This window comes from Balaenoptera physalus, assembly GCF_965194825.1.
Source record: "Balaenoptera physalus genome assembly, chromosome: 17".
Lineage (NCBI taxonomy): Eukaryota > Metazoa > Chordata > Mammalia > Artiodactyla > Balaenopteridae > Balaenoptera > Balaenoptera physalus.
The window spans coordinates 82,504,760-82,519,930 of NC_138895.1; the positions used below are offsets into that span (position 1 = coordinate 82,504,760).

Here is a 15,171-nt window from a genome sequence, read left to right on the forward strand (position 1 = left end):
CTATTCTGGTCATAAGGGTCACAGGTTAACTCAGACTCTTGGGGCCACCGGAGAAGGCGGACTGAACAGCACTCCTAGGTGCCCTCTTGGCCGCAAGCAGACCCAGCGCGGCGCGTGCTCTACCTGGGCAGAGACGTGCTGATCTGCAGTCTGGGCAGAGCAGGGATGACTTCCACCGTGGAGCCGCTGGTCTTTAATCCCGGGAGGTTGTCCAGCAAACAGTCGCTAAAGACACCAAAGACCGTGGTGTGGTACCCTGGGGACAAAACGCAAAGCTTCACCATCTGAAAAGGCTTCATGGGACACCCACGCCTCAAGGCAGCCCCGGGGTGACAGGAACGCAGGGTCCCTTTCCGAGCTGAGTTGAGATTTAGGCCCCGTCACCTGCCAGGCTCGCCCAGAGCTCCCACACTCAACCCCAAGACCCTCCGTTTCCTTGAGCAGAGGTGCCAGCAGCACCTGCGTGCCCACTTCACAAGGCTGGCTGCGTCCACGCGACAGTGTATAAACTGTAAATCTCACAGAACTTAATAATGAGTGCCTCATCCTTTTATTAATTTGCTTTTCAAATTTATCCATCTCTAAAATGAAAGTGATAGCTTGTATTCCTTTCCAGGACATAATGTAACTTAATAAGTATTTGAAAAAAATGATTCAAAATCTTCTGTTGAGAGATGAAAGTTCAAGAGTCAATTATTGTTTTTATAGCTGTTACGTGATATGGCAAGTCTGCTCAATGTGTACAAGTACTATAATATAAGATTAGCAAAATTTCCATGAAAAAAAAAACCCTCCATGGGTTAGATAAGCACTTGAAATTGTTTAAGCAAAGCTTTAAAATGGCTTTTGAAATTTTGAGATAATTATTATAAACAACATTCACTGTGTAACAAAATCAAATAATACTCGATGGCTAAATGCCTAGGGTGACAATTTTTCTGCATTCATATTAAGTGGCTACACGCTCAACAAGAAGCAAGCTGGCACCTGGTACAGCCTCATCAAGGCTCCCCTTTACCTTCCGCCAGTTCCAACTGGCCCCTCAACTTAAAATAACTCCAATTCACAGCACCCACATTTCCTTTTTTTTAACGTATGTTCCTTCTAAGACTCCTTTAATTTAACTTGCGAACCTTTTCCTCCCCAGAAACCCACAGCTGGCACGAAGCCCTGTCATACTGTTCTTTCTATGAAACCTGATAGGATGTGGCTTTGTCTACGAAGCAACCTTTGTTTCCAGTTTCTTAATTAAAATCAATCATTTTCCTTTCCTCGCCCATTGCTGAAGGTGACTGCAAATAAACTGAAAATCTGATGACAATCCTGTGTGTTATGTCCAGTGACACTTCACACATAAGGCTCCCCAAACAATGGACACCAACTAGTCTGTCCCAGGGACCTCTGTCACCGAGGCTTCACTACTCACCCGTGGACATATTGGTCCTCGGCCGTGTGTCACTCTGAATCAAGCCTTTCGGTCCTGGCTACTTCTCTCTCATCTGTCTCCTCTGCTCTATTCCCAGCCGCAGCTGGGGTCCGATGTCTGACATCTTCTCCCTGGACTACGGCTGGAGCTTCCTAGTTGGTCTCCTTCCTCCTGTCCTGCCCGCCTCCAACCCGCTCTCCAACACAGCAGCCTGGAGCGGCTCTGAACCGCCCGTCAGACCATCTCTCTCCTCTCTTCAAATAACGCAGCAGCCCACACTGCCCTCAGCAAGACTTACGAGGCCCTCTGGGTCGGCCCTGTCTGCCTTCCCAGCCTCATCACTACACCCCTCTGCCTTAGACCAGTTAATTCTGAGCCCCCCTCCAGCTCCCTCTGCACCCTGTTCTCTCTTACCACCAGGTAAGTAAGAGCCTGGACCAGATGTTCTTCCTGCCTGGATCCCTCTTACTCCCCATCCCACTCATTCGGAGAACCCCTAGTTCGCCTCCAAACCTCAGGGTCACTTGTCAGGAGAAGCCCCCCTCCACCCACCTCCCGTTCTGGGTCGCCGCTCCCCCACTGCCCACAAGCCGGGGCCCGGCCCATCTCAGCACTGCCTGCCACGCACCCGCACCTAGGACGCTGCTGCCTCACCGCTCGACAGAGAGCACCGCTCCCAGTGAATGTCTGTTCTTTCAGCCACCAAACAGCTAAGACTACTACGTGCCAGGTGTGAGCATCCAGCCGGGCAAGACAGACGAGGCTGGCAAGGAAAAGGCCAACAAGCCGCCGCGATCAGTGACGTGAAGGAGGGCCCGATACAGCCGAGGGAAGCTGAGGACGAGCTCCAGGGGGAAAGGAAGACTGGGCTAGGCACTGGAGAAGCACCAGGGCCACCACGTCTGGAGGCACACCAACAGCAGGAAAGCATGGCGTGTTTCCGGGACAGGAGCCGTATGAGCCGGCAGAGATGAGCAGGGCCCGCGCGCACAGGGCTCCGCAGCCAATGTAAGCGTGCAGCCCTGATGGAAAGCGCGTGGTGAAGGCGCTAAGACTTCCCGTCCAGAGATGACAGGACCAGATCTGCCCTGTGCAAAGGTCACGTGGCTGCAATACGGAAAGAGTGAGGGCAGAAACACCAGTCCTGATGCTTCTGTGACAAACTCTAGAAGAGGGTCATGTTCTGCCAGACCAGAGCGGCTGTGGAGGTGGAGAGGGCGCTGATGACACGGTCAGTATTGTAGGGGTGAGTGAGGAGGAGACAGGAGCAGGGAAGGATGACTCCCAGTGCCCAGGTAGGGCAACTGGCCAGACGGCAATGCCCTCACTGGGACGGGACCACAGCGGGAAGGGCAGCTTGGGGGATGAGGTGACAGGCTCCAGTTGGGACATGCTGTATGTGACGTGCCCACGAGATAGCCAAGAAGATGGGTGGGAAGCGGCTGGATGTGCAGGTCCAGGAAAGGGGTCAGGACAGAAGACGTGGCCCTGGGAATCAGCAGCATGGAGATGGGACCTGAAGCCAGGAAAGTAGATGAGTCTGATGGGATTGCCAAGAGACAGCAGGTGGAGAAAGGAGGGGAGGAGAGAGGAAGGGCGGGAGGGGGTGGGGGAGGGAGGAGAGGCAAGGGGAAGCAAGAGGGTGGGAGGGAAGGACAGAGTTGGGTGCAGACTGAAGGGTCGGGCTGAAGAAGAAGTGCCTGCAGAAGACCCTGCCCCAGAATGACAGGCAGGAGAGGAGGCGGAGACACGAGGGTGACCAGGTGAGCGCACCCAGGAAGGAGGCGGGCAGCAGTGCCAAAGGCTGCTGAGCAGTGGAGTTGGACAAAATCTGAAATGTAGGCACCGGATTTAGCCGGAAAAATACTGCCAGTGGCCTCCGTGACAGCAGTTTTGGTGAGGTGATGGCTGGATGGGCAGGATGCGGTGGGTTAGAGAACCAGCACAGAGGTGGAAGAGCGGATTCAGCGTGTACAGACAGCTCTCTGAAGAGGTCTGCTCGGAAGGAGAGACAGCAGATAAAGCCACAGCGAGAGGAAATCGTGGGCTCGGGGTGCGGGGGGGCAGGGGGTTTTAACTGCAGTGGGAGAACCTTGGAGCGTGTTTGCAGGCTCCGGGGAAGACAGACAGGAGCGCGGGGGGTGCCCTCCACATCCCGCACGCTCTACGTGGTTCGTGGCGTGTCCCACAGCACCGCCATCCATCTGTGACCTGTTAACGGGCGAAGATCAGAATGCCAGGAGGCACAGGAGCCAGCAGCCCCCGAACCTGCTTACCATTCACAGCAATCGTCCCCGTCGTCTGCGGGACCCCAACAAGCGTCACTGGGTAAAGACCAGACTCAGCCGGGAGGGAGAGCGCCGCGGGGAGAGATTCAAACTCCACTCCACTCGTGAGCAGCCCCTGGAGCAGGTGACAGAGGATGGCAATGAGCACGGCCCTAACCCAATCCCAAAGCCGCCGCGCTCTTGGTCAGTCCCCGATCGGCCCCCAAGCATCGTGCCCCGCCCACAGGAGAGCCCCGGGACCCTCAGAAGGAAAAGGCTCATTGGCAGCTCTTGTAAAAGTCCACAGGGAATTGTAGAGATGTCCTCGCAGTGCAATGAACACAAAACAATCTCGAAATGGACAGCACTGTGGGTGCTTGAACAACAATTCCATCTTTAATATTAGCTCCGCTCGATGTATTTTTAATATTTGTTCTGCTTTCTTGTTTCACCAAGTTGGAATGTAAATAAAAAGAAAAAATAAAATATTTTATTTACATACAAAATGAAAACCATGAAGTGTGGAAATAGATCATCAGTTTTAATATCCTTCCACCAGTGCATCTGTGAATTATCAGTTCATTTCACTAAGCACCAGGCCCTATGCTTGACGGCGAACGACACAGGCTCCCTGGCCTCCAGGGGCTGCCCCGTGATTGCAGGACCTCTCAGCGCTCAGGACCTTCTCCTCCTCAACACTGTAACAGAGGCCCCACCCAGCACAACAGCCAAGAGGAGAAAGAAATGGCATGAAGACAATTATTCACACAAACAAAAACTGTTTAAAACCCTGTGGAACCTACGAGGAAAACTGAACTAACAAGAGCACTTAGCCAAGTAACAAAGTCAGCGTTAAAAAAGCAAAAGTATTTCTATAATCTAGCAATAAACAAAACATATTAGAAAACAAAATATTACAAATATCATTAACAAGAGGTCAAAAACATCCCCTATCTTGGAATAAGTCTAATGAGTGGTCTGTGAGATTCCCGCACTGAAATCTACAGAAGATGGCGGAGATACATTAAAGAAGACGTAAATGTAGGAGGGATCCTGGATTCTTCCCGGGGGTGCTGTGTTCTGCAGCGCTATGGTCGAAGCAATCCTGAAACTATCTTAGGCCTCTCCCAGGAGCAAGCAGACGAGAAGCGTGCTAATGCTGCTGGGAGCCCAGGTTCTCACACTGGAGGGAAGGACGCCGATGCGGAATGGAGGAAGGCGAGAAGAACCCTACGGAGACCGACTAGAATTGGAGGGATGGCTGTGAAGTCAGAAGGTATGAAGTCTGTATTTGGATTGTGTATATGCATGCCTAAGGGCACACGTATGTGCATGTACATACACGTGCAGATGTACGCACGTAGGTACGTGTGTAAGCACGTGTCTATGTGTGCATGCATGCACACTTTTCCTAACTCTGTCTACAGAAAGCACCCAGAAGCAAAGGCTCTCCAGTAACAATGAGCACACCTGTGCCCAGAGTCTGAGCAAAAGCATGAAATGATCTAACCATGTGTGAAACAGATGTCGTGGCCAAGAATGGAAGCAGAGAAACCAATTAGATGGCTATTGTCTCCAGGCAAAATATATTGGCATTTGATTTCTTTTTAAAATAGCTAAAGCAAATACGGCCAACTGTGAGCATTTGCTAAATGTGAACGGTGGATATACAAGGGCTTATTATTCCCTGTAACATTTCATATGCCTGAAATATTCCATAATTCAATTTTTAAATTCTAAACATGATTTGTGGGCCATCTCCTAGTGGTAACTTATTTTATTCTTTGTTCTTCCTCATTTTTTATAAAAAGCACATATTACTTTTCAACCAGATATAAATGAAAGCTTCTTTTTAAGACTAAAAATATGTATAAGAAAGAACAGCAGGCATATGATACTTTAACCACTTTGGGGGAAATTCTCTAAACAACTATTATTCCTGGTTTAGGCCAAGAGACAGAACGTCACTAAAGGGCCTGACCAAGAGCTAAAACCTAAGGTTGGCACATTCTTGTGCAACAGGAGGAGGAGGGAACACTCATCCTTACAGGTCATTCTTGGAGTGACCTCAAGGTGGTAAGCTTAATATATTCAGCTGAATTTCTAAGAACTTCAACAGATTTGGGAAAACCATGCCTCACGCCGGAGGCCTAAACATCATCTTCGATAACTCCCAGTCTCCTCTGAGCTCCCGCTCACCCTGTGTCCTCAGTGGGGCCTCCCCTAACTTTCCACATGGCTCCTGCAGCCCCTTGTGCACCCCACCACGGCTCTGACCAAGGTCACAGCAGGGGCCAGGCCTGACGCCTGGCGCGGGCACTCAGCAGGACACCTGTATGGACAGACCACCTCCCACCCTGAACACGAGTCATAAATCCCCAAAGGAAGGCGTCGCCCAGCTCAGCACCATCCTTCGCACAGTGCCGAAAACTTACAAAGCGGTTCTATACAATAATAAGCATAGAGAAGACCTGAGGACTGCAATCCACCCGCTGGCGGAGGGCTCTGCTCTGGAAACACTAGGTCTAGCTTGGAGAGCCATACGAATCTCCTTCCCGCTCACTGCAGAATTAGGGGAGCAGTTCCAATGGACAGCACTGCAAAAAGTGAGCCTCTAACGCCGTACACAAACACAGAAACAGAACATCAGATTTCAAACCCGAGGGAAACTTCGTATTTGCAGTGCAGTCATTTATTCTCTTATGAATAAAGAGCTCACTCTTCCCTTAGGCCTTGATCATCTTATCATCTTGTAGCAGTGCAGTAACAGTGATATTGAGTGGTGGGCACAATACAGGGTTTGTAACCTCGCTAATCTCATGTAAATTTCAATATAATTATTTCAAATCTTATATGCAATCAACTAAGCTCTGTGTGTGTTCAAATCCGAGATGTCTTTGTTCATTGACTCACACATCTCACTGAGTACCAAGCACTAAAGACACGGGAATGTCAAGACGTAGTCTTCACTCACAAAAAGATTATAATCTTTGGCAAAACAAATATTAAAAACAGACATAGATTATAGGCAGTATGCCTCAAATATTAAGTAAAAAACTTACTTTAATGGTAAGTTGATGTTTAGCCCAAAAGGGTCAAATGATTCATGATACATACCATGTTTTCAACTCGGAGTTCAAATGGCATTGGGTTATATACCATCAGCTGAACTTCACACACATCTCCTTGAACCCACTGGAAATCTAGAAATACATACACACAAAAGAATCCACATTTTAGCTGGTGTTTTTGCATGTTTCACATGGTTTCAGATTACTCCTCTGGCAATTTATTTTTTCCAGTGAAGCAGTGGGCATTTTGATCATCTTGAGATACACAGTTTAAAACTATTTTACTGCTAGCTTTCTCCAATGCAAAGCACATCATCCCTGCCACTTGGATGCCTTGTGACTGATGCCTCCCTCCCTCAGTGCCAAACGCAGCTGCACGAAACTGGAATCAATCCAGACAGCACTCTTCTTGGTGTAGAGCCATACGTCACACAGACCTTTGCAGGCCCAGAGGCTGGTACTTAGGAAGATGGCTCTGTGGTCAATTTTAAGTGGCACATAGCGTGGTTTCTCTTTCCCCTCCCTAAGTTTGTGAGAGAAGACGGTGGCTTCTCTTCCCTGCCCACTCCCAGGCCAGCTGCAGTCCAACACCTGCGGGAGGCAGAATTCTGAGATGACCCCCAAGACTCCCGGCCCCTGGTGTACATGCTGTGTCATCCTCTCCCCCCGAGTGTGGATGTGACGATAGGCTATGCTATATAACAAAGGGGAAGGGGGTTTCCATATGTGATGAGGGCCCCCAAGCAGTAGGCTTTGACTTAATCAATGGGAGATTATCCTAGGAGAGCCTGGCCTACTCAGGTGAGCCCTTGGAAGGGAACATACCCATCCTGAGTGAAAAGATTCAAAGCATGAGAGGATGTACGGAGGAGGCCATGTGGCCAGGACCCAAGAGCAGCTGCTATGAGCTGAAAGTGGTCCAGCTGACAGCCAGCAAGAGAACAGAGACGTCAGTCCTACAACCACAAGGAATGGATGAAGAACCTGAGGGAGCCTGGAAACAGATCCTTCCCAGTCGAGCCGCCAGATGAGAACACAGCCCCACCTGACACCTGGATTTCAGCCTGCAAGGCTCTGAGCAGAGGACCTAGCTAACACATGCTGGACTCATGACAGTAACAGTGAGAAAATACACTCGTGTTCTTTAAGCCCCTAAATTAGTGGTCATCTGTTACACACAAAAGAAAACTAATACGGTCCTCATCCCCACTCCGCTGCCCTCTCCTCCCCTTAAGATTCTCCACTAGGCAAACTGGAAGGGGCTTCAGAACCAAGTAACACGTGTTGGGCAGGAGGTACTGTCCAGCCCTTGGAAGGCCGTCTCTCACTCTTCATAATGACCTGGTGAGGTAGATATTACAATCCCACTGTTACAAGGCAGGTACTCAAGGTCCAAAGAGGTTAATAAATGTGCTAGGAATCAGACAGCCAGTAAGTGGGGCAGCAGGGATTCAAGCCCAGGTCTTTGAACTCGGAGAAGTATCTAGACTGGACAGTGGTGGTTAAAGGGTTTTTTCTACAGTAGATACTAAGATTTACTGATTAGAATTCTTCAGCTTTCATAAAGACACCATTTTTCCCAAACACTTCACACCAGGTCCCCTGCACAGAGACTAAGACAGGTTGCACCAAACCTATGGCATCCTGAAATTGCACGCAATGTGACCCAGAGTTGGCATCCTGAAATTGCATGCAATGAATAAGGAGCCCACCAGGTGAGTTAGTTTTCAAAATGCTTGCACAAGCAGGTACCCATTTCAGCCTCTTGACAATACAGTTAAGCGGTCAGCAGAGCAAATATCACCCTCATTCACCAACAAGGAACACGGAACCGTCCACCATCGACGGCCCTAATGAATGAGGCAGCCGAGTCCAACTCCCGTGTGCCTGGCCCCAAAGCCTCTGCTGCTTCCAGGCTGCCGTTCTCCCCCCGTTGGCTCCAGAAACCCACCTCTCTTCACCCAGCCTCAGGCTGAGAACCTCTGCGGGAGGGAGGGGTCACAGAAGTCCTTCTGCAGAGACACGGTGCTCCCACCCCCACCTTCAGCAGCATCACTGAGCCCATCACTGCCTCGGCGGCCAGCACCCCAGCCCTTCCTCACGGCCGATGAAAACGTCATTTGTTTTAACAGCTTGCTACGCCTGATAGCGAAGGAACTCTTTGTCTTCTCTACCACGGTCAAATAACCATCATTTCAAAATTCATTTTCCTGGGGTTCTGAAAGGAATCGTTTATACTTGCAAAGTCCTAGTCACTAAAGGTAAACCTAAGATAAATCCCTGATTACAGGAATAGTTATTTATGTCTGAGAGGAGATCATCTCCTTCCTAAGCCTTAGTGTGTCAAAGCACACGGTGGGGCCCCTTCCTCGATATTTTGTCCCAGAAACCACAGGAAGGAACAGCACTGAAGGCTATTAAACACCCTTCTGTATCAGGCCCTCCCCACACTGTACTGCACGGCCCCCGTGTGTGTTCTTAGCCGTGGACAAACAGCCTCTTTCGGGGGCTTTTGTTGACAAGCTCGTCTCCTTCCACCACACAGGCTGGACCCAGCTGGCAGGTGACACTCCTGATTTCTCACTGCATCCCCAGCACCTTGGACAGTGCACACAGCGCTGCTCAGAGCCTTAGGAGAAAGGCTGCTGGATACTTCAGGAACATTATCTCACTTGACCCTCAGAAGAATCCTCCTAGTGAGCTTCTGGCGCCTGGTCTCTGTAGACGGCACAACTGCAGCCCAGGGAGGCCCGCGGCAGCCCAAGTCCATCTGACAGCTCCGGCCTGGCCAGGCCACCAAGCCTCCTCCGGGGCAGCTGTCGACCCGGGCAAGAAGCCCGGCTCCACCACCAAGTCCTAGCGCAAATTATGCTCAGGACGTGCACAGCCATCACCTCGGCGCGGAGTTTAACTCGGACGACAGAGACGCTAGCAACACACAGATGGAAAGACTGGTCAATTATTCCAAGCTGGCGTGGAAAATGGTCTCAGGAACTGCCCTCAAGGGTTTCTTCTTCTCTAATATTCTGTGCCCCGTGCTGTGATAACTCCCCCAGTTATAAGATTCATTTATAGAGATTGGGACTCTAGGTTAAAGACATGCGATTCTTCAAAGCTCCAGGCAGGTCCTCGCTGATGAGTCTGCTGCTAAAAAGATATCAGAAGCCCCGAATGTAAGTTACACGTTCGTACCCATGGGTCTTCAACAAACAGCATGCATTTCGGCTGAAGTTTCTGTTATATCCCCCAAAATCTTGCGTCATCCACTGAATTTATCCCCAGCCCAGATGAACAGGTGCTCCTCACTGTGACGAGGAGCCGTACTTACAGGAAAAGGCCCCTGGGCTTTGAGTCACAAACCATGGACACAGCCTGAGCTCTGTCCTGGCTAGCTCCCTGACCCAGGGCAGGAATTCACAGCCTGAGCTCTGTCCTGGCTAGCTCCCTGACCCAGGGCAGGAATTCACAGCCTGAGCTCTGTCCTGACTAGCTCCCTGACCCAGGGCAGGAATTCACAGCCTGAGCTCTGTCCTGACTAGCTCCCTGACCCAGGGCAGGAATTCACAGCCTGAGCTCTGTCCTGACTAGCTCCCTGACCCAGGGCAGGAATTCACAGCCTGAGCTCTGTCCTGACTAGCTCCCTGACCCAGGGCAGGAATTCACAGCCTGAGCTCTGTCCTGACTAGCTCCCTGACCCAGGGCAGGAATTCACAGCCTGAGCTCTGTCCTGACTAGCTCCCTGACCCAGGGCAGGAATTCACAGCCTGAGCTCTGTCCTGACTAGCTCCCTGACCCAGGGCAGGAATTCACAGCCTGAGCTCTGTCCTGACTAGCTCCCTGACCCAGGGCAGGAATTCACAGCCTGAGCTCTGTCCTGACTAGCTCCCTGACCCAGGGCAGGAACTTATAATCACTCGGTCTTAATTTTCTCATCTGTAAGTTGGGAACACAACCCTTGCAGCATCACACGGTCGTGAGAATCACTGGGTAAGGTGGAAGCCCTCTGCAGCAGATGCAGGGTATTCTTTTCATAAAAGGAAGCCTCAGCAGTTTCTAAAGATCAGAGAGGAAGAAAATGAAGAGGAAAGGCCAGCTCCACGGGCAGTGACCCTGCAGCCACACTGTGCCAGGCTCGGGGCCCACGTTCTGCTTAACGCTGTCTCTGTCTCCGATTTCCTCATAATTTTTGAACAAGGGGGCCCCACAGATCATGCAGCTGGTCCTGAGAAGGAGTCTCACTCTTCCAGTCCCCCAGATCGCCTCTGGAAGTTTCTCTAAACAAAATGGGTGAAAGTTTCCTAAAATGTTCTTTAGGGGAGAAAGCTTATCATCAACCCTAATGAGAACCCAAAAAGACCAGCCAGAGACTCCTAGAAGGTCCAAGAGACGAGCCTCATTAACTCTGTAATAACAGGTCCAGGTCCACCCAGGGGAAAAGGGGCCCAGAAAGTGACCTGCCCACCATCGAGAAACAGTGAGACTCGGACTGGAACAAGCCCCCCCACAACCTCCAAAGAGATCAAAGGAGGCACCCGCGCTGGCAGACGCGCACTGCTCACCAGCATGCGCTGGAGCGGGCCCAGGACCCGCCCTCCCTGCTCAACCACGATGTCCCCCCGGCTCCCCTGCTCCCAGACCCCCCAGCACGCTCTCCAGAGCAGAGAAGCAGTAGAGAGGCTGGAGCTGTCTTTCAAAATCGACAGACTGAAACGAGAATGTCAAAGACTTGCCTTCACACCAGAGTGCCTGCGGGCCTGCCCCCCTGATAACAGGAAACAGCTGCAGCTGGTCACTCGCTCGTTTTCACGGACATTTACTGCTCGTCCTTTGCTGGACCATGGAGAGGGGGCCGCTGTCCCCGCCGCTGCCACCACAGCAGCCCAGGCTGCCACAGCTGTGGTCACCCTGCACCACCGCCACCGCCACCACCCAGGGGACCCCCAGGAGCGGAATGGCCCCTGCCCTCCTGCACCTTCACCCCCACCGGGGAGACCCTAATGGCAGCCGGCTGGCAGGAAAGTCAGGGAAATGTTCTGCCCAAGCAGCACAGGGGGAATGGCGGGTAGGGGCCAGAGGACTAAGAGGCAGTGCCTGACCTCCGATATACATCTGTGTACGCTGATTTTTTTCACCCCTTACAACGCCTGACAAGTGATAGGGGCAGCCAGGCCTACGTGACGGATGCGAGAACAAAAGAGCAAAATCATTTCCCAGGACGCAAATGGAAAACGTTAAAACAATATCAGAGAAAGTTCAAAATCCTGTCGTTTTAAATATATTTAGTTACTACTTGTCACTTCCCTCTAACTTCTACCTACACCTCACGACAGCAGGGACCACACCTGCACTTTTCACCGTTAGAACCCACAGGGCTGGGCTGCCACATGCCTGACACACAGGGAAACTCAGGGGGAGTTTACTGACGGATGAGAGAAGGAACCAATGAACCAATGAAGGACTGAAGCAAGAGACACGCACGTGCACACGCACGCATACACGCACACACGCATGCACATCGAGGCTGTACGATGCTATATACTTAGGGCTCCTGCTTTCAGAAATGTACCAGAATTTACAATCACATGCTATTTTTTAAGGGCATCACCCTACATTTCTTCCTTTATTTTCTTGTTTTAATTACAGCCCTCCGAGCCACACCTTAGAAGCCCACCTGCTCCTAAGAGCCAGCTCTGCTTCCTGAGCCTCCGGGAGGCCTTCCGAAGTCTCAGCTCGTCCCATGCATATGATCTCCCCAAACTCAACAGGTGAGTCCCAGGTGCTGCTGGCAGCGGACCTAGTTTCAGAGCGCTAGGATATTCAACTTCTCGGGTATTACTGCCTTGCTGTCGAAGCTGACCTGGAGGATGGGGGAGGTGGGCAGCTGTGTGTTGTCACTGACTGGGGCCCATGCCAGGCGTGCTGCACACATCAGGGAAAGCTGGAGGGCCCTGGTTAGAACAGCACACTTGATCTGAAAAGTTGGGAGTTTCTCATTTCTCTGAGTTTGTTTCTTATCTGGAAAAGGGAGGTAAAAATTACTTCCTCCAAAAATACTACGAAAACTAACTGAGCTAAAATGTGACAGCATTTTACAAAGCACAACTTGAATCAAAGAAATGGTGAGCGTTACCAGAAAGCACAGGGTTGTTTTAGCACTCTTACCCTCACTATGCCCTCTGTCTTAGGGAACAGCTTAGAAACACTCATTTTTCAAGGTGTTCAGGTGGTTTAATACTTGTGAATGAGGTTTTTTATGAGATCTTTATAGACTCCAAGAAACTCTCCTGCTGGCATGAATGTCAGCAATCTCCACCAGGGTTATGGGATGTGCGTCGTGCTTGGCCTTGAGCTCCACGGTACAGGGCAAAGGCTCTGCTGTGGAGTCAGTTACACATCCTGAATCTCAGCTTCCCTGTGTGTAAAATGGGGTCACACCATCCACCCCACTCCTTCATTCACTCCACACTGTTCTAGCAGGGGGAGATGGGCAGGACGAGAACATAAACAGAGGGACGCATCGAGGTGCTGTGAAGGGCAACCGGCAGTGAGGGGAGAGTGGGGAGAAGCGGCCTGTGAGGTGCGGGTCAGAGGCGGCCTCTCTGAGCGGGGCCCGCAGACTGAGCGAGCGGGGCCCGCAGACTGAGCGAGGTGGGCAGGGGGGTGAGCTCTAGGCAGAGGCGCAGCGAGCAGAGCCCTGAGACTGGAACAAGACAGCATGTCCAAAGAACAGAAAGCGGCCGTGTGGCTGGAGCCGAGGAGCAGGAGTGGAAAGGTGGGAGGTGAGCGGGAAAGGCAGAAGAAGCGTGGCTGGCACTGCCAGGAGAGCCCGCCGTCCGGCTACGGGGTGTGACAGGACACGTGCCTCCTGGGAAGAAGGGCCTCAGGAAGTCAGGACGCCTTCGCCTACATCAGGGGTAAGAAGTTAAAGGAGGAAAAAAGAAGACAGAAGGAGAAGCGAGCACTGACTTGCAAAAGCTTTGCAGGTCTTCTACTGAAACTCCAACCAGTGACGGGCCTCTCAATCCTTTAGCTCTGTCACTGCGACTTGCAGGCACCACGATCTCAAAATGCGAGGGGCCCGAGGAGGGGAAAGCTGGCCAGGAATGAGGCCTGCAGCACGGCCAGGCTTTGGCAAGGGCACGGAGGGAGCCCTGGGGTCCGCGGTGAGGAAGGAAAGGAGCGGCCGTGGGCTGGGACGCGGCCGGGGAGCCGAGCAAGAAGAAAAGCACCCTGGAGATTCTCAGGAGGGAGCGTTCCGCTCCCGTCCGCCCGAGACAAGCTCATCTCTCCCTGCTGAGTCACCAGGCATCTCAGAAGTGGCGATCGTTAGCGCACTACAAAACCAGCGCTGCCGGCGCTCAAAAGGGAAAATGCTACGATGTCCTTATGCCCCAGTCAGTCCTGAACGTAAGTCAACCTTTAATCTCCTTGGATGATTCAGAAGTTACTCCAGGCCTTGGGAAATCACCCTAATCTCCAAGTACCTCTCTTCTGTAGTTTACATAAGTCTCAGATAACAGAGGTCTTCTGGTTTCTAGAACTTCCACAAAAACTGCCTTTTACGAAATACCAAAAAGATACCAAAAAGTCAGGTCTATAGGCAATGGCCTGGCTAAGGTAGCAAACTGAATAAACCTGTATGAGGGTATATACACACATGCACGAATGAACTGCAATCAAGCCTCATGCTTTAAAATCTAGAAAAGCCACCAGGAGCTGGGCAGCAGAGCACAGCCAGAAAGCCAGGATGAGCAGCCTACCTATTTTCCTGTTCCGCTCTTCCCCACGGTTGTGTGCGATGATCGGTGAGTAGATGAAGGGGCTCTTGGTCGACATGCTCTGGCCCAGCAAGCTTTTCATTTTCTGTGGCCGGAGGCTGGCAGGAAGGTTCAACAGTTTCACACGCCTGTGGTTTCAAAGGGAACAAAAATACTTCAGCTGCTTGTTCGCTTGGGTTCAGCGTAAATACGACCAGATACCAGATGTTAGAATGACAGTAAACCAAGCAGCAGATAAACTGAGGGGAGGAAAAGTACTCAATTTCGCAGGACAAAGCAGAAGAAGCCTGCACACGACCCCTCCAGACCATCCCAGGGAGAGAAGACGTCCACGGCCGGGCAGCAGCCGCGCCCCTGGGCCACTGCGCTGGGGCCAGAGGGGCCAGCGGAAGCCTGGACTGCAGCACCTGCCAGCTGCACGCCTCTGGGCACAGGCCCTGCCTCCCCTACACTCAGGCTCCTGGTCTGTAAGGTGCAGATACGCGCCCTCCCTCACAGAACCACTGTGAGGACTCAACAAAGCGCTCTGGGTACCATGCCCACCGCTCAGCACAAGTTGGTTCCCTCCTCTGCCTCCCCGCTTCCTGAAGGGCAGGCCCGCAGCAAAGAGAAGTGCAGACCTTGACCCG

At 51.7% G+C, this 15,171-nt stretch overlaps 1 protein-coding gene across 5 annotated transcripts in view; it reads right to left on the minus strand.

The window, feature by feature from the left end:
• TRAPPC9 (trafficking protein particle complex subunit 9) overlaps positions 1-15,171 on the minus strand; it is a 556,901-nt gene that overhangs the window by 379,279 nt on the left and 162,451 nt on the right. For all 5 annotated transcript variants that reach the window (XM_082433781.1, XM_082433777.1, XM_082433780.1 and 2 more), the window contains 4 exons: positions 14,525-14,670; positions 6,811-6,896; positions 3,703-3,829; positions 124-256 (listed from right to left, as the gene is read on the minus strand). In XM_082433781.1, the coding sequence (XP_082289907.1) occupies positions 124-256; positions 3,703-3,829; positions 6,811-6,896; positions 14,525-14,670 (492 nt within the window). The remainder of the gene's footprint in view (positions 1-123; positions 257-3,702; positions 3,830-6,810; positions 6,897-14,524; positions 14,671-15,171) is intronic.